The 26,605-nt window shown below is 41.8% G+C and overlaps 1 protein-coding gene across 16 annotated transcripts in view; it reads left to right on the top strand.

Moving 5' to 3' along the window:
• ERC2 (ELKS/RAB6-interacting/CAST family member 2) overlaps positions 1-26,605 on the top strand; it is a 926,312-nt gene that overhangs the window by 727,881 nt on the left and 171,826 nt on the right. For all 16 annotated transcript variants that reach the window (XR_008420534.1, XR_008420536.1, XR_008420537.1 and 13 more), the window contains one exon: positions 13,733-13,867. Coding sequence is in view for 12 of the 16 variants with exons in the window: in XM_053898033.1 (XP_053754008.1) it covers positions 13,733-13,867 (135 nt within the window). In the remaining 4 variants the exon portion in view is untranslated. The remainder of the gene's footprint in view (positions 1-13,732; positions 13,868-26,605) is intronic.

Raw genomic sequence — 26,605 nt, 5'->3', positions numbered from 1 at the left:
GGCAACATAGGAGTGTATTAATTATTTTTAAATAGTATTTAATGCAGGTTAAGGACACATGTGAAGACTTGGATTATTCAGACTCTGTTCAGGGAATTATTCTCTTAGAGGAGCCCTGACACACTGCAATGACCCCATGTGTGATGGGATACATAGAGGAGACAAGGAGAAAATGATCAGTAGAGAATACAAAGAATGGTTAGGCTAGGTAAGCTAGAGATAGCGGGCATAACTGCATAGAAATGTCTAAAAACCTGGTCCCCCTCCCAAAAACCAGAATTAGGACAAGTGGACTGAAACTCCAGCCAAAAAGCTCAAAATATTTCAGGAATGGGGGAGGGAAGACACTTTAAGCCATTTAATATATTGTCTCATAAGGTATCAAGTTTCCCATCGCTAGGTAATGTATCCACCAGGACTGCTATACAGGGAATTCCTGTTTGGGGAAGAAAGTTGCATTAGATTCTTCCCACTAACACATGCATGCATGATGAGTGGCATTTACATGCCTAGTACTCTCCCATGGATGGATGGCCCAGATTTTGAAGAAACCCACAAGCCTTTTGCAGAGAAGTGAAGCACCATATGAACTGCTCACACTAGTCTCCTGCTAATGTTCCACCTATAACCGCCGCCTCCTTGCCGGGCTGTGGCATAGAGGGAAAGGGGCCAGCTCTGTTTGCATCCCAGCACACCACTGGCTAATACTTCCCCCTTTCTCTCCTGCTCAAGTGAACATTCCAGATGCTGATGTGCTCCAATAATCACAGATTCCCCAGCATCCTCAAATCCAGCCTGTCTGTGGACATTTCCCTTTCCACACATAGTCTGCTCATACTTGCTTTCTTCCCACTTTTACTTAGGTTCTTGTCTTTCTGAAAGGAGCTCTTGCTAATTTTTTTAAAATACGCAATTATTGTTACAACCAGTAAGAGAAAAGTCCCCCAATCCCTCCCCAAAGTGGGCAAAAGGAGGCTCACAGATAGTGAAATAGAAACAGCCAATAAATGTATGAAAAGATGCTCAGCCACAAATTATATTGAAGGAAATATGAATGTGATACAGTTTTTCACGTATTGGATTTTTGAAGATTAGAATTTGAAGAGACTCTGTGTTGGCACAGTCTGGGGAAAGGGGCACAGACTGGAAGTTGGCCAACATTTCTTTTTTTTTTTTTAATTTTTTTTAACATTTATTTATTTTTGAGACAGAGAGAGACAGAGCATGAACGGGGGAGGGTCAGAGAGAGGGAGACACAGAATCTGAAACAGGCTCCAGGCTCTGAGCTGTCAGCACAGAGCCCGACGCGGGGCTCGAACTCACGGACCGCGAGATCATGACCTGAGCCGAAGTCGGCCGCTCAACCGACTGAGCCACCCAGGCGCCCCTGGCCAACATTTCTAAAGGGAAATTTAGTGATATCTTTCAAGGTTTAAAATGTGTATACTCTATTCTAGGGATCTCTCCTAAATCTCTTTTCCTAGCACATTATAGAAACAGCTTTTATAAGCTGTTTCAGCACCCATCCTTGATGAGAACAAGTACATGAGGACAGATAAAACTATCCCTGTGGAAAAGTATTCTTTAAATATTTTTGGAATAATGAAAAACTGGAAATGACCCAAATGTCCCTCATTCATTCACTCATTCATTCATTTATTCATTCAACAAACATTCACTGTGTGCCAGGTAATGTTTTAGGTGCTTGGGATAGAGCTTTGAACAAAATTAAGAGTTCTGCCCACTATTTTAGTACATCAACAGAAGATTGGTAAATAAAAGTACATGCACGGAATGGAATAATGTGTAACCATTAGAAATGATGTCACTCTATATGATCTTGATATGTAAGGCTGGTCAAGACATATTGGGCATTTTATTTCTAGAGGAGTATGTACAAGTGTCTGTGTTTGCATTATGCATAAAAATTGTCTGGTAAAACACAAAAAAACCTTAACAGTGGGAATAGATATTCGGGTAGTCAGAGAGGGAATATTACTTTTCTTTTCATAAAGTCTTTTGTATTATTTAATTTTTCACAGCTAGCATGTATGTTTTATGTAATAAAAAACTAATAGATGCTATAAAAAAGAAGAAATTATAAAGCTAAATCAGTAGTTCTGCTAGAGAACTAAGACTCATATCTCAAAGAAAATGGAAAATTCCTTAACCTATCTGTAGGCATTGAGACCAAAATGATTAGGTGTTTGATGCTGTTCAGACTGCAAGAATGGAAATTAATACCATAGTACTTTGGAATGCAAAACAAAGACATAAGGTGGTCTGTGGTGTTACTGGTCATGGGCATGGTGGACTTGTCTACACATGCAAATCAAATGGGAAAGCAGCCAGGGGCATAGGAAGGGCCTGGGGCCAACAGTCAAGTATTCTAGGGCTTTCTCCTGGGTTTGTGATTAACTTCAACCTTTTGGAGACTTAGTCTCTCTTTCAGTAAAATAGTAAACTTGGATTCATTGATTTAAGGTGTGGCCAAGCACTAACATTGCTGTGAATCTGGATTATTCTGGTAAGCCCTCATTCGTAGAAGAGAGATTTTGAGATGGTTCCTGAAATTCTCAAGAGTCTTAGAAGAGATCACCTCAGAGTGCCTGGGTGGTTCAGTCAGTTAAGTGACTGACTCTTGATTTCAGCTCAGGTCATGATCTCGGGGTTCATGAGTTCAAGCCCAGTGTTGGGCTCTGTGCTGACAGCGTGGAACCTGCTTGGGATTCTCTATCTCCCTCTCTCTCTGCCCTTCCCCTACTCAATCTCTATCTCTCTCACTATCAAAATAAAGAAATAAACATTTAAAAAAAGAGATAGATTACCTCAACTGTCCAGTTACCCACCTTTTCCTAGTGCTGTGAAGAAATGTTCATTCTGTACTTTAATGCCTGCTTCTGTTTAGATTCAAGTTTAAGTACATCTGGTTATTTGCTACTTACACTATTAACACTTCAGGCTGATAGAAAAATCAGCATTTTGGATTCTACCCTAAACAAGTGACTAAGAAAAAAAATGTTTTCAAAATACATCCATTTGATGAATTTAATATAATGTTGGGGGCAGTGGGGGTGGTGACGGGGGGAGTGGGGAACATGATTCAACACCCTGGGCATCTCCAGATGAAATCAGAACGTCATTTCATCCTTTCTGGAAACTGTATTTCTGTCAGACTCAGAAACCCAGGAGTTCCACTTTGTCTGTTCTTTGGCATTAAATTTTCACAGGAGAAAAGGTGGTGGTTATGGATGAGTTTTCATTTTTGTGTGCTGGGGGAATATCAGCTCAAGAAGCACGTGAGTGCACCGACGAATGATGTGCCTGTCGTGTCTGTGCATCCCTGGGGGGGTAGTTGTCCACTGAGACCTACCCAGAGTGGAACATGTGACTCACACTCTTTTTACCGTGTGGAAGTAAATTGGTGCTAGCTAGCCTAAGTTAGGAGTATCCCATATAAAGCTAGTAAGGGCACTGAAATCCAAACAGCGAACAGCCCAATGAGGAGATAAACGCCAGAGGGAATGTTTCATAATTTTGGTATTTGGGACACTCCGCTGCCATTTCTTTCTTCTCATTTGTTTTCCAACTGATTGGAAAACTACTAATGAGTGTGTTTACATTTTCTCCAATTGTTTTACCCAAGTGTGAGAGCAGCTGGGGAGAGGGGTTTTGTTCTCTGTCCAGGGCCTAAGCTGTCTTTCACTGTCTTCCTCCTGCTCTCCACTGCCAGGCCCCTGCGCCCTGCCAAACCTCTGCTCTTGCCTCCCCACCCCTCCCTGGGCTTCTCTCTGTGTGCAGAATGGCCAACAGCCCCACCACATGTTTTGCGTTGCTCACACCCTCCCTCTTTCCCCCTTTTGTTGTCATATGTCTTGTTTTGAAGGGACTGAGGTGCAGAGGAGGTCTTGGGTTGATGCCCTTCCACTCAGCTTCAGAACTGGGAGCAGGCCCAGATTTCATTTGCTCCCAGTTCTGTGTTGAGGTCAAAAGCCCCTGGAGAATGTCCTTCTGTCCTCTCACAGTTCCTGGGGATGCATTCGTTCTCCCCAGGCTACTCCAGATTCCAGACTCTGCTGTCCGCAACGGAATCCATTCCCAGCTGCTCTGCTCTTTCCTCTTGATGAGGGTGTCTCAAGCTTCAGTCATTTTGAGAACCACCTTCACTACGTTTTCCATGTCTTCTGATATAATCTGTATGAATTCTGTGTTTGATGTGCTTGTTGCATTCAAATGCATTTTTAAGTAAATCCATAACTATTACAAAGTCCATTTACTCCCTGTGAATATTCTTGTATATCTCCAGGTATGTGGACACTGGTCTTCTTAGCCCTCGTCTTGTAAGACTCTCTGTCCCTTCCTGAGGTGTGCTGGGCTACTCAAGTCCTTCAAGTTCTCCTTGGAATTGTCACTCACTGGCATTTTACAATTTATTGGCTAATTATGTTAGGCTAGACACTGGGGTGGTTTTTTTTGTGTGTGTTTTTAATTCATTAGTTGATGAGATGATGTGGTAATGCCAGTTCTGCCTAGGCCAGTGATAATAAATATTTGTTGACTGTGTGAATTGAATGAAGACCTTAACCTCCCTGTCAACACAATTACAGAGTCTGAATCCCAGTGCCTGCAAATAGCCTCCTCTGTTTCTTTCTTCCTTTTTTCTTTTCCTTTTTCATCTGTCTTCTCTTTCTTTTCCTTCATCCTTCCTTCCTCCCTTCCTTCCTTTCTTTCCACCCCCCTTTTTTCTTTTTAACTAAAAAATTGGGATTTGATTTTTGAAACTCACTTTCTGAAGAAACTCATAATAGACCATGCAGAGAATGCATCCTTAGTTAGAAGGACAGCCTATTTTTTGTTTTGTTTTTTTTTTTTTGTTTGTTTTTTTTGTTTTTTTTTCCAGAGACCCTCTATTGACTCTCTGAGTTGAAATAGTTTAGACTCCACATAAAATATGTGTTGTTTACCCAGGCTCTTCATGCTCTGCATACTGTTACAGTCCTTGAAGAGCTTGTCAGTGACAAGTAAGATAAATGAATGAAGAGGACTTTACAAGTGTTTAAAAGCTAAGTATAGCATGTGCTGCCCACTACTTAATTAAACAGACCTGTGCTTAACTAAGTAACTTTGTGGTAGAAACTTCCAGAGTTTTTCCCTCCCGCCCACCCCTCGGACCCCACCCCCTCCAACAGTTCTCAGGATGTTAGAAATTCCTTGGTTGTCTGCAGTTGCTAATATCCTAGCCTAGCTGCAAAACCATCTTGGTTGAAGCATTAAAAGTTAGTATGGATTGTGGGTAATGACTTTTGAATTTATATTATGGTCGGTCAGCAACATGGACTCCTTTGAGACTCAATCAAGATTTTAGAGTATGTCTGAGTCTCATTGTTTTCAGAGAACATTAAAATCAATAAAGTGAACTGCTTCTCTTCTCAGCTCTAGAGTCATTGTGCAGAGAGTTGGAGCCCATTCCCAGATCAATCTTTTTTTTTTTTTTTTTTTAATGCAGGTGTCAGTCCTTATGGATCTGAGCAGTAGGGTACAGTAGTTACATAGAAGGCTCTGGAATTAGAGTTCCAAATCTACCAGTTGTGTGATCTTGGGTAAACTTCCTAGTCTTCCTAAACCTCAGTTTCTTCATCTGTAAAGTGGGGATACTAACAGCCTCTACCAGGACTGACAACAAGGTCATTTGCATTTGAGTCACTCTTGGTTCTTTTGGTTTCTGCCCCTGTTATAGCAGCTATTAAAGTTTTGAGGGGTGCCTGAGTGGCTCACATTCCGTTAAGTGTCTGACTCTTGACTTTGACTCTGGTCACGATCTCATGGTCATGGGATCAAGCCTGGCATTGGGCTCCATGCCCCGTGTGGAGCCTGCTTGATTCTCCCTCTGCCCCTCTTCCCTGCTCATGCTCGCTCTCTCTCTCTCTCTCTCTCTCAAAAAAAGATCTTCAATATGCCCCTCACCTTCAACCTACATCGCTGTTGGTGTAATGGACTAAATTAGATGACAACAGCAAAGTTGCTGTGCTTGGCACACAGCAGGCCTGGGGAAGCATTGGTTGTCATCACTGATATTTATAGGTGACTCCATCTCATAATGCTGGCCTTTTTTCTGCCACTGTGAAGAATCCTAACCTCCCCATTACTGGCAGAGCACATAGAACTCTTTCTCTGTAGATAATTCTCTGCCCCCACCCCCCCCCCCCCCCCCCCCGCCATGGGATGCACTGGCTGGTAGTAGAACAGAGGCAAGCATGCTTTCCCTTCAGTCGTTGTCTACAACCTTTCTGGGAACTCTTCAGGTTCCTAAGGTGGCAGCAGGAAGTAGTCTACCAGAATAATTTCTCTCCCTTGATTTTAGAAGGAAAAAAGAAGGAAAAACCGTGCAAAATGTACAACAAGGAATAAGAGCAATAGACCAGCATCTTATCTATGTGGAGTTTGGTTCATGCTAGAGACATTCTTTCTTCTCTTGCCCATTTTATAGATACAGGAACTGAGGCTCATAGAAAAGTAATTCAGCCTAAGTCTCATATTAAATATTTGGCAGAAACAGAACTAGTGCCAGGCCTATGTTACTCCCCTAGAAAAGATGAGAGATCTATGTTCCCAGGTGATGAGAAATCTCAAGAGCTGTCCATGGAAAAGCCTGATAGTCACAAGAATGTTAGTCCTGTGCAAAAGTTAGACATAGGCTTGTTAATCATTTGCTGGGGTTCTCACAAAAACATACCCAGAGACAAAGATTTGGTGCAGGTAGTTTATTTGGGAGGTGATCCCAAGAAGCATGATGAGAAAATTGAGAAGTGAAACAGAATGTGAAAATGCCAATAAAGGTGAATTAATGTGTGCTTACCTGCTAAAATCAGCCAGGGCTACAGTCTGCTAGGATCTTTTGAGAGATTCTGAAACACACCATAGGATGGTCCCACAAAAGGACTGGGACATTGGTTATTTATCCATCACCTCCCTCCCTCCCTCCCTCATAGATCGAGCATTGTTCTAAGGACGTGAACTCCCCACACTTTGGCCTGCCCTGTTCCCTGGCCAAACCTGCACCTGTGGCTAGAGGAAGACTTCAGGCAGAGAGGTACATGGATTTCAGATGGGAAGATAGCAGCACCTCCAGGACTGTCCATTCAAGCTGCAAGTGACTTCCAGGGTAGACAAGAGGATATGACATTCTCTATAATAATTAAAAATAAAATAAAATAACGGCATTTAATGAATAGGTAGCAAAAATAGCTTCTAAAACTCTCCATGGTGACCTACTAATTTTCCATTTATAAATAAAGACTGAGGGAGGGCTTCTAACACAGTGGGAAGTCAGAAAGGACTGATCAGCTGAATGAATTGGAGGATATGAGACCAGTTTTCAAGGCAGGACTGATGTTGTAGCAGTAGATTGTATAGACAGTTGTAAATACATAGAAGTCCAGAGCCTGGCTCATTTTCTCAGAGATGCCATGGTTTGACATGTGTGAGCATATGACTATTGCTCTGTCTTAAATACCTTCCCAAATGCCCCACGTTCATAAGGTCTTTTGAGAAATAAGATAGTTAATTATCATCTCAAATGTTGCCTACTCTCCCCACATCCAATATGGGAATGAAGAAAGCAACACACACACACACACACACACACACACACACACACACACACCTCATATATTGGATCCCAGTCCCCCTATTGATCTGTTTTTCCTCTCAAGGTGAGTTTACCATGGAATCTCCCCAGCCTGCTCTTCTTTATACTCATGCCCCTGCCAACTTTCAAGTCTTAGTTCAAGGGCATCTGACCCATGGGGCCTTATTTGATGCCCCTGCCCTCAGCTGGAGGGGATTTTTCCAGTCTTTGGGCATTTGTGTAAACCAATCCCTTCCCTCTTTTTTTCCTTCCCATATTGTGACATAGTCCTCTAATTCCTCATGTCTTATTTATCTTTGCTTTGTCTGTCCCCAGTCTCTGGCCTGGGACGTTACCCTTCACCTCACTACAATAGGACTCGGGAGTCAGAAACCTGGGTTTCAGTCCTGTTCCTCCAGTGAGTGGAGCCGAGCAATGATGGGTTTGGGTTTCTCAACTGTAAAAGAAGTCTCATAAGAATAGCTATCTCAAAAGCAAGGAGTCAACGCAAGTATACTAACCAAACACTTAGCCTGGCACATCATTGTTCTTTATGGTTACAGAAGTTTGGTAAGTGTTGAATGAATTTCTGTGCAGTGTCCACAGTGGAAGCCTTTCCATCATTGATTCTTACTTAATCCCATAAAGTTCCCTGATGCGGCACACTCCCCTAATAGCTTCTTCATCCTGCTGCTTCATTTTGTCCTCCAAGAGTGACCCAACCATTGGAACCCAGACGCCACTCAATTATGATTCATTGCCATGTGGGCCTGGTGGATGTACAGGAAATCCCTTGCCTCCTCACTGTCCAGTTGTTGTCTGGTTTCTCCATCTTTTGCTCTGAGACAAGAACTGTTGACCTTGCTCTGATTTGGCAGAAACAAGACCAGTAGAAGAGTTCTGGACTATTTCATATTTCCCTGGCAGGAAAAAGGGAGAAAACAAAACCTGATAGAAGAAAGTGTAATTGCTATTGTATGGTATTATCTCCATATCCCATAGCAACAAATCTTATTATATTTTTTTCTTATTTAAACCATATTCATGAAGGTTTTATTGTTAACTTGATCCAGATGACTGATCAAAGCATAGTTCATTATTGCCACCTTGCTAAAATATTTTTAAAGGCAGTTTTAATATTACACTTTTATAGCTACATATTGCCATTAAGCTATTGAGTCTATTACTAGTCAATCAAGGATTTTCATTTTGTTTCAAGAGCTCCTTGGATAAACTCTTCAGAAATGTCAAAGAGATGGAGTATATGGCACCTTTTCACAGATGGTGTTCATCAGGGATTTTAGTTAATGGATAAAGTTTCAGTTTTCCATGGTTGACTTTTGGTACTAACAAAAGTATTCTAAAGACTCCTGCTCTTCTAAAGGCTAGGGGATAGTAAGGAAATGAATCCCATAACACCCCCAATCCTTTTATTCTTAATGAGGTAAGTTAACCAGGGACACGGAGTATTTCACTGGGTCCATTTTACTAAAGAATGGAATATATCTTGAAGAAAACCAATTCAGCTTTTCCAACATCTCCAAAACTATACTAACTTGTGCTCCCATTCCCAAGAACAGCAATCAAAAACAAATACACAATAGGAAGAATTAAACTATCACATGAAGATTTATATACTCAGCTGGCTCATCGTAGAAGCTAAGTGTACACTTTTCCCTTTCATCTGTTCCAGAATCGTCTACACCCATTTTATTCATTCCTTCATACATCCATACATTTATCTGACACACATTTATTTACTACATATGCACCAAACTCTGTGCCAGGTGGTAAGTACAAGGATTCAGATGTAGTGCTTTCCTCAAGAGAATTTTAACCTAGTGATGGAGAAAGCCAAGATGGCACATGATTATTTACCATTCATTGGGATAAGTGCTATAATGGAAAGGAGCTTGGAGGTGGCTACATGATCCCAGGGAAGGCAGTGGAAGAGAACCGAATCCCTTCTGTGGCAGGCTCGGGGGAGGCGTTCCTGGAGGTGATGGTGTTAAAGCTAAGGCCAGAAGAATTAACGGGTATAACTCAGGTGAAGGGAGGGAGAATGAAGAGCATGACTGGAACTGTGAATGGCACATCCCAGGGCTGGGGATACGGATCCCAAGAGGTGAGGTTGGAAATGAACAGCAAGCAGTTACCGCCCAAGAGCTTTGTAAGCTGTGGAGGAGCTGGGGCTCTTTTCCTGAGGGCAGTGGGGAGTCTCTGAGGAGCTTGAATCCAGGGACTAACAGGGATCTGATGTCACTCCAGCTATGGATTGTGTTCAGTGGGAGGCAAGAGTGCAGCGGGAGAGCTGTTAGAGGAGTCTTTCGCCCTAGAGAAATAAGGTGGCGCCTGGAAGAAAGAGGAAGTGGAAAATAAAATCTGATTAGATCTGTCTCAGCAGTCATGACATAATATAGTAAAATGAATATAACACAGTTAGCCAAAGGCAAACGTGTCAGGTCAGCAGTTTGGTAGACACTGAAAAGGAAATAAAAATGGGCCTCGGTGCATTGCTAAATGAGTCCACGAGTTCCCAAGTGCAGTGCTGTGGAAAGCTCTCCCTCTCTCTAACTCTGTATTGATTTTCCTGAGATTCCAGTTATGACTGCCCAGAAGAACTGCTATTTAAGGCTTTGTGGTGGGCACCTTGTGTATCTGTCGACTGCAGGGATATGAACCATTGCACATGGAGTCACCTGGTAAGCGTGTCTAGAGTTCTTTGAACACATGCTATCTTTGTTACAATTTTCTATAGTTTTTCTTCCATCGATCTTCAAGGGAGATTTATTCATGTCTTTTCACCCTTCTAGACCATTCTTGGTATGTTAGGAAGCCAATATAATTGGGCGGAGATGAGGATAGGTAATATAGATTTTTTTAAAAAATCAAAAGAGGGGCACCTGGGTGGCTCAGAGAGTTAAGCATCCGACTCTTGGTTTGGGCTCAGGTCACAATCTCACAGTTTCATGAGTTTGAGCCCCACATTGGGCTCTGTGCTGGCAGCATGGAGCCTACTTGGGATTCTCTCTCTCCCTCTCTCTCTGCCCCTCCCCCACTCACACTGTCTCTGTCTCTCTCAAAAATAAATAAATGAACATAAAAAAAAATAAAAGAGATCCATTTTCAGTTTGACAATTAAGTGAGTAGAATTGGTCAAACTTTTTTTATAGACGGGAAAACTAGCATCCAGCCTGTAAGAAATCGGTCACAGTTTAGGGGATATGTTACAAGCAAGATAAATAAAAATGGTCTAGAGTATCAAGCCAAATTCTCATTATTCATCTCTGGTTCACACTCTTCTCTTCCATTCCAGACTAATCAAAAGAAGCCTCTTCCGCTCACAATTGCTCTGTGTACATTTCCCCCAGATCTGGTATTCACATGAACAACATGGTTTATTTATATTTCAGCACCAAATTGGAAAGATGACATCATTCATTTACAGTCTTTATCCCATGACATGCCTATTCTCCAACACCTCATTTCAGCAGACACATTTAGGACTGCATATAGCATCTTGTTTAGCTTGTACATTCTTTTATGGGATACAGTTCAAAGGTAGGAAACTTTAGGCTTGTTGCTAGTAAGAAAATAATCTCATAAAATCACAGGAGCTTCCCCAAAGGATAAGGACATTATGATGTTTACAATAGCAGAGTTATTATTTGTTCATTTAGGCTTCATCGCTCATTCTTGGGTGAGCCCCTTCCTCCTTGACCGTGGCAGGTCTTACAGCTCCCTTCAGGCTCTCAGAATTCTGTTAGAAGAAACAATTTCAGATTTATTAGTTCATGAGTTCAAAAGTACAGGTTCCTAACAATACTGGAGTGAATTTCAGGCGTGAACACTGTATTTGAGAATCACTTGTAGGAGGGCAGGCCGAATGAGGGGACTCTCAGTACTTGGTCAGCAACAGCTCCACTGACCTGCTCTTTCTCACAAGCTGTAACTTGCCCATTGGGTCTTCTGACACTTTAAGTGGACAGGAGAAGGGTGAAATTGCTATCAGCTGCCAAAGATTGCCTGGGATTTTTTATTTAATTGTTAGGTGGACTTTTCCCTCTATTTTTATTGTTTTTAACCATACACATGCATTTTGTTACACCCACTGTGAGGACTTTCAGATATCATACACATTTTTCAAAATGGGGTGAGTAAATCATGAGATATCCACTGGCAGATAGAACTGGGATATGAAGTGTTTCCAAAACTTAACAGAACCAAAGCATCTATGGGAAAGCTGTTTCTGCTTGATTAGCTATTTGTCTTTTCTGCTAGTAGCATGGCAAAGAGCAAAGGCTAGATATTGAGAATTGGAAGACCCAGGAAATCTTTATGTTCTATGTAAAAATGAGACTCTGGGGGCTGAAATCTCTGTCTTGATTTTCTAGCTGCAAGTGAGGATAGTAATAATTCCTCCCAGGAAAGTTTTGAGGATCAGTTAGATTGTACATGAAACATGCTACAAGAATACACTATATTAGGTCCAGAATTGTTATCAAAGTATTATTTATATTACCTAATAAAATTCCAGCCAGTTGGAGGCTCTGCCTTTGATTTCTAGCTCTCCTGAAGTGCTGATGGTTCGCTATCATCTCAAGCCACCAGTGGGATTGTTATGACAACTCCTGAGATGTCCTCAACTCTCAGTGACCTTCCCTGGCTAAAAACAAGTGTGCAGTCACCTCTAGGATGGCAGCATCCCTCAAAATCCTGGCTCTTCTTTCTTTCAGTCCCTCGTTGCAGCAACATGCACAGTGTATTTACATCTACTAGGCCCGGTGCTAGATTCTGGGGAGAGACAGGGGAAAGAAACAGCCTCAAGTCTACCGACAGCTGGACAGGTAGATCTGAGGTTACAGAGTGATGATAAGCAGGAGACGCACATGTCCTGGCATCAGGGATGGGTTCAGGAAAAGGCTCCTAGAGAAAAAATTGTGAATTAGCCAGACACAGAAGGAAGAGGTGAGGGAAGGTGGCTGGGGGAGGTACCACAGGCTGAGGACATACCATGTATAAGAAGGAGAGGTTTCTTACTGTCAACAATGGCAAAAATATTAGTAATAATGGCATTTGATTTTTTACTGTAAGCCTATTATGGATCACATAACTGACACTTGAAGCCCATTGTATCCCTTGCTCCTCACAGTGACCTCATGGAGGGAGACACCATTACTCCAATTTATAGTTGAGGAAATTGAAGCTTACAAATAGTTAACTCTCAAAAGACCACATAACCAGCAAAGACATAGAGTGGGGCTTGAATACAGACAGTCTTATCTCCAAATACACACGTGTAGTCTCTACATTTCCTGGCTTTCTGGGCTGGATATTTTTATCTGCCTTTTTCCATGGTCTTTAGGCATTTTTCTAGGTTCTATGACCCTGCTAGGTCAATTCATTGCTGGTCTGTTTCTTGCCCTACATAATAAAATGGTACAATTGTATGTCCTGGGAATTGAAACCATGACACCTAGGTGCCTCGTGTGACAAACATAGTGGGGCATAAATTGCAGTGGTCAGCTCTTCTACATCAACTTTGCTCCTTTTGCTCAATTTCCCCAAAAAGCACTATCAATTAAATTGTCCATAGAGAGCTTTCCCTAGAAGCCATCATAGCATCTCCATCACTATTTTTGCATTTGGCAGCTTTTGAGTGGATTCCTCTGGCTTGTCTTGTAAGACCATCACATGTCTGTAGTTCTGTGTCTCTGCCCAGCCCTTTCCCATCTTTTCATCCAGGGCTTCCTTCTCTCGCTTGCTCTAGGATGTAGGATGTGATTGTTGGCAGTTTGTGATTGTAAGCTTACTCTGGACCTGTCTGATCGCTTGATAATGTAAAACAAAGCACCTTCAGGTATATATCCGCTTTTTTCCCCCTTTTAAATCACATAGGGGGAAGTGCACTTACATCTAATGTAGGTCCAAGCTCTTTTACCAAATGGCATGGTGCATTCTTTATTAAGTTTCAATTTGACTAAAAATGAAAACTTCTAGATCAGGAACAAAAGGAGCCCTATAGGTGCTGTAATTTTGCCCTGTGTCTTTTTGGCTGGTCTTCCAGCTCCTGATGGAATCTTCTCTGGTTTTTGTTCTGTGCAGACCCAGAACAGAATGAAGCTGATGGCAGACAACTATGATGAGGACCACCACCATTACCACCACCATCACCACCACCACCACCACCGATCTCCTGGGAGGCCACAACATTCCAATCACAGGCCCTCTCCCGACCAGGTCAGTTTCACTGCCGCTTACCTCCAGGACCCCTTTTACCCTTTGGATATTTTAAGATAAAATAAATAATCCTCAAGAAATAATAAACAGCATAAAGTGATATGTCCTTTGAACTGAAACTAATAGCTTTGGTATTTATTTCCATCACTCAAGGAGTCTAAATGTTTTCCTTTCTCCTTCCTCTTTAAGGTTTTGTCTGTTCTTGTTTATGTTATGCATTTTCTTTCCTCCCCTCCTTTCTATTTTCATAGATATGAAGTCTATTGCTGGCTCAGTATCTAATGGTGGGTTACTTTGGAATGTCTCTTTCAGAGTTTTAAGAGAAAGCACTTCGTTTCCATGAGCTTGGCAACCAGAGAAGCCTTGAGTTTGCTGAGTACTTTCCTAGAAAATTCCTTAGTGATACAAATTAACTGTGGGGTAAAACAACATGAAGAGAAATCAGTTTTGCTTGCATTTTAGCTGGTGAAGTCAAAGGGTCTGGTTTATTTGATTTGGACCCTATCTTCTCCCTTGACTAAGCAAAGCAAGTTAAAAGAAGGATTGACAAAAACAAAAATCTCCTGTGGTCTTCCATGATATTTGCATTCACCCAGCAAATATAAAAACTATTTACAGTGTTTAGGATTAAAACTCCTGAAGGTGAATTTCATGGACATTATGAAATTAAATGCAAACTAGCAGGTTATATATTAATAAAAAAATATTAATAGTATTTTCTCCTTTATGGTATTCTGAGCTTCTTGTGTGTGTAATCCTAGTGTAACTTACACAATAAATTTCAAGAGCGATGGGGCCATAGGTAATGGAATAGAATCATCTGGATAAGTATGAATGCCTTTGTTATATGTTTCTGGATATGTGAAGGGGGAGGGCTTATTGGAATTACCTGTGTGAAGAGCGGTTTAACTATTTGTTGGAGGAGGAGGTGCTTATTATGCCTCTACAACTTTTTTTTTTTTTTTTCCGGACGGCTCTGTTTCCTTTTCATCTCATGTCACTAACATCCCAAAGGAGAAGTTAAGATTGCTAAGTCTCCAAGATGTTTTACCAGGAGTACAACTCCGGGGGAGCCATTTATATGGCATGCTACATAAGAAGAGCTCCCTGGAGCTATGCAGTGAAGTAGCTCCAACCAGGAGGCCCTCTGCCCCCACCCCAGCTTGGCCCTACCCTTTTACCCGGAAGCATTTGCCCTCAGAGTCCTCAACACTGCAGATGTTCTTATAGGACATCTAGATTTCTGAAGCCAAGTGCAGAAAGGCACCAGTTCATGTTATTAGCTCTCAAAAATGGTTCTTAATTGGGCAATCAGCAAAGTATACAGAGAGAGATAAATTTCATGTCATTATCTTGTATGCCTGTGGTTTTGCTTTGATTTAGCTTTATTTTTTCAATTCTCATCCCTTGCCATCCCTACCACCAGTCACCCAACCTAGTATACCTGACATCCTACTAATTAAACATCTTCATTCTTATTCTTGGTCCCTGCCTTTTTCCATACTGCCCTTTGCTCCTTGACCTGCTCCCAGAAGGGGTAAGTGTGAGGTTTCATTGGTGCTAGAAGGCCACCCTGGGCTTTCCCCCAGAGAGAGGAAAAGAGAGCACCATAAGGCAGAAAGAAGGATTTGGAGCCAAATTAGGGGAGTGAGTCACACAAAGACCTGCTGAGGTAACAAACAGGCTTGTTTCATCACAGAGACACATATGCTAATATGTCCTGCTAGAAACCGGATACCAGATCAAATTTATCTCCTTTGTGAACGATATTTCTCACAAAAGCCAGTCTCCTGCTGTTTTTCCAGAGATCTTTAATCACAAAATAGAGGTCTCGCCAGCTTGGTTGACCCTGTTATGTTTGTCCACCAACAAACAGTAGAGGTTGTCATAGGGCAGAAGTCATTGCTCTGGGGCAATGCCCTTTCCAGAAGAGTTAGCATCCCTCAAGGTGTGTCTGGCTAAGATGTGTCATCAGGAGCTTTGTCATCGCTACTGTTAGGAAGATGGTGATGGTCTTCCACTCTCACATCCTTCATCTCAGTGACCACTCTAAGTGACCCATGGACATAGAGGCAGATAACCTCTTCTACAAATGAGAAACCCAAGCCCTCACTGGGGGGTGGAGGTAGTGGACTGACTAGGTTGGGCCCTGCTTCTGATTATTTGCTTGCTCAGCTAATACTTGGAACACATATTCCATGCCAGCCTCTACACTGGCCTTGGGAAAGAACATGAGGGACAAGACAGAACCCCTGCCTTCAGGGAGTTTGCTGTCTAGTCTGAAGACAAAAATCTAGGTTATCAGATGTCTCTTTCGGTTTTTTTCTGGATCATATCAATCAGAACCTACCATTTAAAAGGTAGTTATGATTTAACGAAGGGCCCATGACTTAGGAATTAACTCTTCAGTGAAGTTCACCTTGAAAGTGATACCCTTGACCAGAAGGATAACTTTGTGGTTTTAAATTGGAGTCAGCAAAAATATAAGGCTTCCTTGATATACTCTTTCAATTAGAAAAGAGAGTTGACTAAGAAGACCTGGCATGAGTAGGTTGACTCCAATGATGGAGATGGCAACATCCTCTGGGCTGGTGATCTTTTTGACTAGGAGTCCCAGGTCTAGGACAACCATGCTCTCAGCTATAATCACCAACAGCTTATATACCAAAATATGGGTTGTTGTAAACTAAGTTCCACAATGTAACAGTCATCTGAAGGCTTGGAAGTCTTTCCTAGATGATTACAAACTCTATTCAAAATTGTGCAAACATATATACTAATATGTGTGGAGTGGAGGTATATCTCGGGAGAAAGTGGCAGTGTAAGAGTCTGAACAATGATTGATTTAGATAAAATTTAAACTAAATGTCCATGATGTACCCATGTTAACTGAAGCGACTTAAAGGGGAGAGGTCTCTTCCAAGCAATTCCTGATTCTGTTCCTGAGAATATTCCAGCCGTGAGTTTCCTGTGGCCTGAGAATTGACCAACAGTGTCTTCTGTAAGAGAGGCTACAAAATGTTGCCATTGTCTCTTGAGCTTTATAAAAAGATCAAAACACATGAAAATAGAGAAATATAAGAAAACCAGTCACTTTGCTACTTTTCCAGAGAAATTCATTTTTCCTTAGGAAATTCAATTTAAGTATTGCTCGGTACTTGCAGAATTAGATTCTTTTTCCATTTCTTCCCCATTCCTTTCTCCTTCACAATGATTTTGCTTTCTCCTCAGGAGAAACTGAATCCAAGGGTTTTAAGTCTAGACGAACATTTCCCAAAGTAACCTTTGGAACATTAGTCCCAGGAGGAAAGTCTTGAAACAAAGATTCAGTGAGCAGAGAATTTTGGGAAAATGCTGCATATTATAACTCAATTTTAGAGAGTCTTGGTGCAATTAGCAGATCAAAGGATCTACAAAGTCATATAAGAAAGAAAGCTCTCCAATTTTATTTAATCCAGCATTTCCCAGACTTATTTGATCATAGAATTTTTTTTCTTTTCTTTTCTAGTAACATCTGTGCTCTGAAAAATACTGTTCTCAGAGTATCAGGTGAAGAAACAGACTACCCGGTTTAAAACATAAGTGATCCAGTTTCCAGCAGGGTTTTTCATCAGAAGGTGGAGTTTTGAGGCAATTTCTGCTGTGCTCTGCATACCAGAAAATGAGAGTGCCTCTTTCATTCATTTCTTGGGATACCTTTATAAAGACTATAATGTCTGAGGATGAGTTATCCCACCAATAACCCAGTAGATCTGAACTAAAGGAATCATTATAAGGGTGAGGATCCAGGAAAACAAGGATAATCATAAATACACAGCCCTTCAGGAATTGAAAATGAGTGTTATGAGGGGAAGGGACAATTTAGAGATCACATAAGTCAGTAGGGTGTACCAGTGCAATAAATAGCCTAGAGCCCTACCCAAGAAAGGAGTAGGTGGTAACTGGTGGCCTGTCCCCATTATGGCCATAGCCACTGAAAATGTCCAAGTAGATCATTCAGACACTTTTCAGTAATAATGCCTTAGGAAGTTTTCAAACCAAGAAGTGGGCACAAGGGGGTACAATAAGCTACTGATAAGCTTTGAGAAACAACAAGGACCGAAGAATAAATGGGACAGACTGGAACCACATTTGTGATTTTATTTTTAGTGGGGTTACCAAGACTGATTTTAGAAAAGCTAAGTGGAAGCTCAACTTCTCCTAAATGCCCTATGTACCTGTCATCAGTATCTGTTATTTTCTATAAGTACTGTCTTTCTTTGCCATGTCAATTATGTCAAGTCTTTTTACTACTTTTCTAAACACCGTATGATTTTTATTGTCCTACAAAAAAATCGTATTTTATTAATCTCCTTCTAGTGGCTTCCAGGTATGCAGAAAATCATCAGAGTGAACTCCACACTCCAGCCACCTCAAAATGCCAGGCCTTGTTCAGGCTGCCCTTTGGCATCCAGAACTCACATTCCTGTGCCTGGCTCTTAGGTTGGGCATTGTATCTTTAAGGACCTAGATCACACTATTTTTTTGTGTGTGCAAAATATGCTTCCATTTGTTAAAGAGTCTCACTCTGATTCTCATTTGTAGGAGCCTAAATAGTAAAATCTTAAACATTTCTGGTCTGGAAACCTCAGAATATATGGCCACTTTCCAAGCCCAGAACTTGCCTTTCTTCTCTCTCCCTCACACACAGGAGTTGGGAAGCTCAAGGACTTTTGACTACTTTGAAGACCAATTTAAAATTTAAATTTCACATTTTACTTATGGAAATCCTACTTCTAAAAGGAAAGCTACAGAGTTCAAGAGCATGGAAACATAATACTTCTTAAATTATTATGGAAAAATGTGGTTGAATTGCACGTTCCATTCATACTCTTTGTTATGTATTGCAAAGCATATTCACACCTGCCTGACCCATAGTAGGCACTCAATAAATGTCTGTTGAAGGAATTATTCCCTTGGTACCTTTGGAAAATGGGAAGTGCAGATGAAAGTATCCCCATTGTACATGTAAAGAAGCTGGAGCTCAGGGATGTTGTTAATTATTTAGAGTCACACACCTGACAATCAGCAGGCCTACAATGAGGTCCTGAGTCTCTGACTGCTGTACATTGGTGGCAAACCTCTTTGGCTGTCAGTATGGATGTATTTATGCAACCACGTATATTAAATACGGTTGCATGCCTATAACATCAGCTTTTTCTAGAGTACAAATGTGCTCTTGTTCCTTTTTCCCACTGAATTACGGTAAATTTTATCCTTTTTAAATTTAATTTCCAAACTTGAAATAAAATGTCATTTCATCAGCTCTGTTTCCATTCCCTCCAGCCCCCATTGTCTTTATTTCCATTCTTCTGTTATGTGCCTTTATCTTTTCATTTCCTCCCCTTTCACCTGTTCCCGTTTACTCTTTATTCTTGCTGTCCCTGTGCCAGGGAATTACCCTAGCTTTCTACAACTCTCCCGCTGCCACGGAATTACCACAGTGAGACCCTCAAGCAGTGGAGAGCATGGTACAGAGAGGGAGGGGAATTGTTCTGGGTTAAAGAGGGCCCTTAGCAGGGCACTGCCAGGACCCACATTCCCTTGCTTACTCACTTATGGATCTCTGCACATGCAAGGACCTGGGGCAAGGCAGGGGAAAGGCTCTGGTTTCCAGAGCAAAGCATAGGATGCTTCAGTGGGCCAGGGGCTGCTACCAGATCTGCCAGGACTCTGGGCACATTTTAAGATAGTGATCTTACTGTGGCAGAAGCTGGTTTTTCCATTTTGCATCCTTAACTTTAGGGTGTACACTCTGTTAATCTGTTCCCTGAAAATTGGTTGCCTTAGTCCTAAATATTGCTCACTCCACTTAGCAATTTCCAAAATTTATCTGCAAATGTAAATAGTGAACTGTGGTTCTTTCTCTGTTGCCCCTGGATACTGTGTGGTCCTGGTACATGTTAGCTCTCAGCCAAGACTTGAGTTCGTACGACTGAACACAATTCAGAACACTGAATGTCCACTTCAATTTTCTGCTGAAAATTCTCATAGAATTTTACTTTAGACACTTGTCATTTTCTCATAAGCTATCAAATAACTTGGTCACTAAAGAACCCAGAACTAGATGTGGCCTTCTTTTCAAGCTGTATATATGGGACAGATATACAGATTATATTTTAGGATGTAATGAAATGATCTTAGTGGTCCCACCCATGTTGACTGTACCTGTACTCTGCTTCACAGAGGCTATAACCCTTGCTACCTTGGTTTTGAGATTTCTTGTCTCCAAACATCTCCCCTCTTCCCTCTTCTTACAGACAAAAAAGCCATAAGGTAGAGTTAGCTCAAAATAAAAACAGCATTCTTGCCCTCCTGTCCTCCCACCTCTGTCCATGCTGCACACACCTGAGCCTTGGGTACCCGCTCTCAGATAGAATTAGTCAGTGTCCTGCAGAGCCTTCATGTAGGAATTGCTAACCATCCCTACAATTAGGTCCTCATTGAGGGTAGTGGCCAGAGGCCAGTGACAACATTTCTAAATCCCAGGTATTTCTTAGCCCCAGACATGTGTGGTAAAAGCCCTCTGCTCTCCCCCTCCTCCAGTGCCTCCTCGTCCCAGAGGCCTGCATTTCATGTTTGGTCAATAAGGAGTTGGTGGAATCTCATTGTCCACCAGGAGAATGAAGCTGTCACGGCAGCCCCTCCCCAGGCCCTATTACTTCTCAAAAAGCCAACGCAAGGCCCTTGGATTCCCCCCCTTGCCCACAGCCCCTCTCTGGGAAATGGTGGATGGGGTTTGTGATTGATGCCCCTGCTTTTGCCTTGTACTTTCACCAACAGATTAGCCAAAGTGCAGCCCTTTGAATTCTAACAAACAGACAAGGGGTTTAACTTACTCTGTTGCCCTCCGAAGATGGATTCTGTATATAGAGTTGTTATTCCTAGCTTTTGCTTAGGGAGGAAAAAAAGAATTTATTTTATGTTTTGAGGTTAAATGAATGTGGGATAAATGTATACATAGTGTCCTGTGTGTATATATGTATGTATCGCTATATGTCAGACGAACTGAGGACTTTTCCACATATGGAAGAATTTCTCAAGATCATGTTTAACTAGAAATTTCTCTCCCTAACTTCCCCTGAGTACATGTTTGAATCTACATTATATATACATATATACGTGTGTGTAAATAGGTTTTCATGTTTCCTACATAGAAGAAAAATTAACTACCATGTATCAGAGCTTACTAAAGTATAGTTACAGAACAATGGAGAAAAATAGAAATTTTGAGTTCCTCGTGACAGTAACCTAATAAGAAAAGTTACATATGTTAGGTTTTTATTATTGGTTTCCCATTCAAGTTAGTATACCTGAAGCCAGTCTGAATAAGAAACAATCAGGTTTTTTACTTTGCAGACCTAATTTCATGGCCCACTTCTTGGACAAAGCGTTGGGTTTTGGTTTCATCTAGGGATGAAACCTTCAAATTCAAAACCCCATGAAGAAGACTCTTGTTGGACTGATGTTTATTGGTTGGGAGAAGGGTTCAGAGATTTCGACCATTCCCACTCTTGGGCTGGTCCCGTCACAGAGCCAAAGATGCATTTTGAAATAAATTTTGTGAGCCACTTGTCTCTTTTCTTTTTAGAAATTAAAAACTGAGGTATAACACATTTAACATTATATTTGTTTGGGGCGTATAACATAATAATTTGATATAGGTATGTATTGTGAAGTGATTAGCACAGTAAGTTTAGTCAACATCCACCACCACACATATTTTTTTTCACAAATTCTTTTTTTTTTCTTGTGATTATTTGCCTCTTTGCTGGTACTCCTTTTATCACCAGTGGATTGGAAGATGCTGCTTAAAACCCAGCAGGTTTTTTCAAGTAGACGAAATAGAAAGATGGCTCCGATGTCACTTTTTTCTTTATCCCTCAAAGACGATGAAAAATCCCCAAAGCTACTGAAACACAAGTCAGGAGGAATGTGTGGTTTCTCACCATTGGGACATAAATGTGGCGGCTTATGTGTTTGCTTGTTTTTAAGAGCAGAAGCTCTAGAATGACCCTGCCAGGGTCTCTGTGAGGCCACAGGTAAAAAGGGACATGAGGACAAACCTCTGCACCATTGCTGGGAGAGCATTTAACGGCTCCTTCCTCCTCCAGCAGTTGTGAGCTCACCCAACCATCACAAGCCACAGGAGAGCAAGGGAGGCAGGGTGACAGCCCCTGGGAAGCTAGCTTTGCAGATGAGCAGGTTGTCACCAATGCTCTTTAATCTGGGTGTGATGTTAATTCCTGACATGTAAGCACATGAGGGCACGATTTGGTAAACCTTGCCAGGCAGTGTCTTCACGCCTGGGAAAAAGGCAGAGCTGCTTAATGCGGCAGGATCCTCCTGTTAGAAAAGGATTTTTCCTTACAGAAGATTTGAGCCTGTGGAAGATTTCAGTCTTACTCTATTTGGGGTAAAGTTTTCATCCCCCCTTTTACTGATTCCTCTTAGTTTTAAATCTTGTTTGCAGTATTAGGGTTTCATTAAAAGATTTGTTGCAGTATCCTTTGAGTCAACAGGGGTTTTCAGACACAGCCTGCACTCCCCAGCTTGTAGATGTAACTCATCTTGGCAACATTGGAGGGTTGATTCCTTTTCAACTTGCTGCTTTAATCCAGTCACATTTGTCTAAGAGGCAGCCCTTAGGCTCCCCCATTGAAAGGAGGTGGCCAACCTTGAAATGTCTGGAAGCCGGGAAATCCATTTTCTGTTGCTAAACACCATTGCTTCTCTTTTTTTCTTGAACTGATGTCATAAGGATCACGTTTGACTTACACACACCAGGCACTTGCAGCACCCTGAAGATAAGGGAACAGCAGAGGAAGGAGAATTGGAAACATCTTTTAAACTTATAGGGCACACGCACACATTCTGAAAACTACCTTACTTATACAACAATAGCACTTTAAAAATTGTTTCAGCATCCCTATATGAATGAATGATCTGATTAGCCTCCAGCTGTGAACACCCCCTGAGATGCTAAAATGTGCGGATGGTTTTATACACTATCAGGTCCTTTTGACACCTACCCTTTGGCCTTTGGCCTTAGTGCAATGTCAAATAATTTGTTGCAACAGCAGTAAACTTATCAGATGCTAACAACAGGGATGGTGTGCCTAGTTATACTCGTATATATTTGTAACATCTACAAAGTGGTTTAATTTACATTCTCCAATTTAATTCAGTCGGCACCCTGTGAAGTGTCAGGGTCAGGATATGATCCCATTTTCTTTTTGAGGCAGCTGAAGAAATGACAAGTCAAGAAACTAGGGGATTTGGTTGCCCACTAGCCAGAAAATAGCAGAACCAGAATCGTGTTAAAAACACAGTTTTCACTGTATTTAACAAAGCCAAGTGTTAATGACTGATGGATGAGGGAGCAAATATAAAGCCTGTCTCCACCCTCACCCCTTTTTTATGACTATCTGGCAGTGGCTCAGTTTTTAACAGATGTTGACTTTGGGCTCTGAAACAATATTGTTGGCCAACGTAGAGCCTTCCAGTATTTCCATCTACAGCTGGGTATCTTGCATCTTTCAGCTGAGAGATCTGGTGCCATGTACAAAAGACTGGTTTGTCAGAATTACTTTTGCTTAAAGGAAATAGAAAACTAGTTTCTTCAGGTTGCCCCACGATGAAGCCTCCCCCCCCCCCTCCCCCCCGCCAAATCAAGAAAATGCCTGAAGATACTTCATTAGAAGTGAAGGAGAAAGCCAACCACTGCCCCTCGCCAAATTCTGTAATGTTTTTTGATGGCTTAGCAAAGGACTCAGATAGTTGCCCTCCTCAGGGTATCCCTGTGAGTTGAAGTTGCTGAGAAGAACCACCCCAGACAGCACAGGCTTCTAGTCTCTGCCTCTCCCTTGAGGAATACCCTGGTGTGTCTTTTAAAGTACTAACCTCTCCTTTCAAGTTCCCGCTCAGCCAGTGACAGTCAGCTTTCACCAACTGGGTTTGGAAGAATAAACCAGGAAAGTGGCTGGTGTAGTGCAAAGGAGGAAAGAGCCATTCTTGGGAGAAACAAGTAAACACAATCTTGGCAACTCTAAGAAACTCTGGAATCTAGGCAGCCTTCTGTCTCAGAGGAGTTGAGTCATTCAGAAAAGAAAGAAACTGATCCTATATACTTACTCATTTGGAAATAATTTGTCAAATTCCCACATTTGAGACATTGTGAGGCCATATGAAGTGAGTGAAGGCTCTCCTTTTCCCCTTAGGGACCTTGAAATTTGTTGGGGTGCTGCTGATATAAGCCCATTTAAGGGACAGGTACTGTGTGCATGTGAGGTTCTCTTTCTTTGAAGAACCAGAGAGACCATATCTAAGTTGTGCCATCCCACTCCAACCAGGGCCTTCAATAGCTCGCAAAGAGGGCAGTACAAAGTCCAAAGTACTTCAGAGCTGAGAAAAGCAGAACCAACAAATGGCTTTGGGGTCAACATGAGCTCTTCTTTCTGTGGCTTCAGAGTTCACATGTCAGAAGGGTATACCTTTGTGGTCAGGCAGACTGGAATTTGACCCTGGCTCCACAGCTCCTAGCCAGGTGTCCTGTGGTGAGCTACCTGATCTTTTTTCCTGAGACTTCCTTTCCATATCTGCACGAAGCCTCCCCAAGCCTGTGTCATGGGGCTGTGGGGAGACTCAGTGAAGAAACACAGAAAGCGGCCTTGCTCAAACCTTGAACAGGTGCTAATACCTGCGGGCTCATTTCTAGTCCAGGTCGGAAATAAGCTAACATTTATATTGTAACAGGGCACAAAGAAGGTATCTGAACCTAGATAGGACTCTCTTCTTCTTTGGGGTCTGCAAATGTAACAGATACAGGCTATAACAAATACAGATCATGTAAGAGTTTACAGGCATTCCTGACCCCATCACCTGAATAGAGACATCCATCCACAGGCAGGGAAGGTGAGAGGCATGGATGGAAGGTCTCCAGAGAGAAGATATGGACTTGACCCTGAGAATAAACTTACTAGTGCTCTGACAAGGCTAGGTGTCCCTGTTTTCCAGATTCATACCCATAGGTTTCCTTTACACATGTGTTTGTCTTCCCTGGCTCTGGCCAAGCCCGTAGTTGGAAATGCCAAGAAGAGTTGCTTTGGTTGAACCCAGACACAGGGCACATCATAAATCCCATACTCTAGTCCTGCTTCCAGGACTTGTGCAGCCAAAGTTTGCAGAATCTTTGGGCTTGATGTTTCCAGAAAGTTCAGAGAAGGCATGTACTGAAGTAGGGTAGGGATAGGTCTGGTGACTGTATACACCAGACCCTGTTAGAATCAGGACAATCTCTTTGCATCCCTTCCCTCAAGAGAGCCAAGGTGAACTTTCTGGCAGAGACAGCTAGCTGAATTCTCACAGAGGCAGTGGGCTGATTTGAAAGTGATGCTTCCATAATTTTGCTCTCATTTTCAGTTAGGATAGGTGTGACAGTAAGGTCCCCTTTAGGGACCTAGTCCTCCAATTTCAAGAAAAAAAGCTAACTGTTAATTCTAATTGCAGGTGTTTTTGAAAAACTATTCAGTGATAAGCTAGGGCTTGCTTGCTGGTTGTAGCCAATACTTGAAAATAGAGACCAACTAAAAGTTTACACTGGGCCATTTATCATGTCATATTATAGAGTTCCTTCCCAGAGCTTCTTTGCTGGGGCTAACAAATGCCTCCCCCCCAGCAAAAGGAAGTCACCTGTCTTGTCAATGATGGCTCGTTCCTTTGTCCTTAGATCTTGTCATCAACATAGCCCTGTGAGCGGCCCATCCAGTGAGGAATTTTGTTTTATCTTAGTATTTAGAGAATCCCATTAGGGCCCAGCATCTGGTACTGCAGGATTTCCATCGAGACCCCATATAATCTCTGGAGCTATAGATTCATCCTGAGGTTATTTGATAGCTAAGCCTCCCAGCTCTTCCAAATTTGCTGTGTTTTATGGTCACTGTGCTCTGGTCTGTAGCCCACCTTGGATATTCCCATCCCCAGATGCTGTGGAAAAAAGTACACAGAGGACTGATGGAATAGAGGCTTTCTTCCCATCCAGATATTTTGGCAGCTCCTGGCATAGCAATCACTCAAGAAGGACACGCGAGGGAGCAAACACCAGGCGACATCCAGAAAAGCCAATGCAAAGTAGATTTGGAAACAGAGAAACAAGGAAACAGACTCTCCCAGACCTGATAGATGCATTTTGAAAGTCCCAAGAATTTCTAAATAACTTGGCATGAAGTTAGGGTTCAAGTGACATTTATCTGTTTCTTATTTTTTGGCTCCCAAATTTACATTTCTGTGCAGTAAGGTTGCTGAACAAATTAATATTTGCATACAAAGATGTAGGCAGTGCAGGAGTCAGACAGCTGTGAACGTTTGGAAGTACTTGGAGCTCCCCCTCTGATTAGCTCCTGCATTTTTGTTTTTTATTCCCCAAGCGGACACTCACTCTGACCCAGATCACTTGGTGATTAGGGTCAATTCATGTTTAAGCTTTGAAGATTAGAGAGACCAGAAATGGCCACCACCTCCCCTTCTATTTTCAGTTAAAAACTTTCAACTTTAAAAACAAAAAAACCTGAAAAAAATGCATAATATTCTGAGTTCACTAAAGGAATTTATCCACATTTCTGCCATGTTAAATGTTAGCAAAGTTTATATTGGACTGTCATATTTCTTTACTTTATTCACCAGCATACAAGACGTCGATCT

Source organism: Panthera pardus, unplaced genomic scaffold (genome assembly GCF_024362965.1).
Source record: "Panthera pardus isolate Hobbes unplaced genomic scaffold, ASM2436296v1 HiC_scaffold_8, whole genome shotgun sequence".
In the NCBI taxonomy this organism is placed as follows: domain Eukaryota; kingdom Metazoa; phylum Chordata; class Mammalia; order Carnivora; family Felidae; genus Panthera; species Panthera pardus.
Note: the sequence above shows the minus strand (reverse complement) of the source record. Positions and strands in the feature narration are given on the sequence as shown.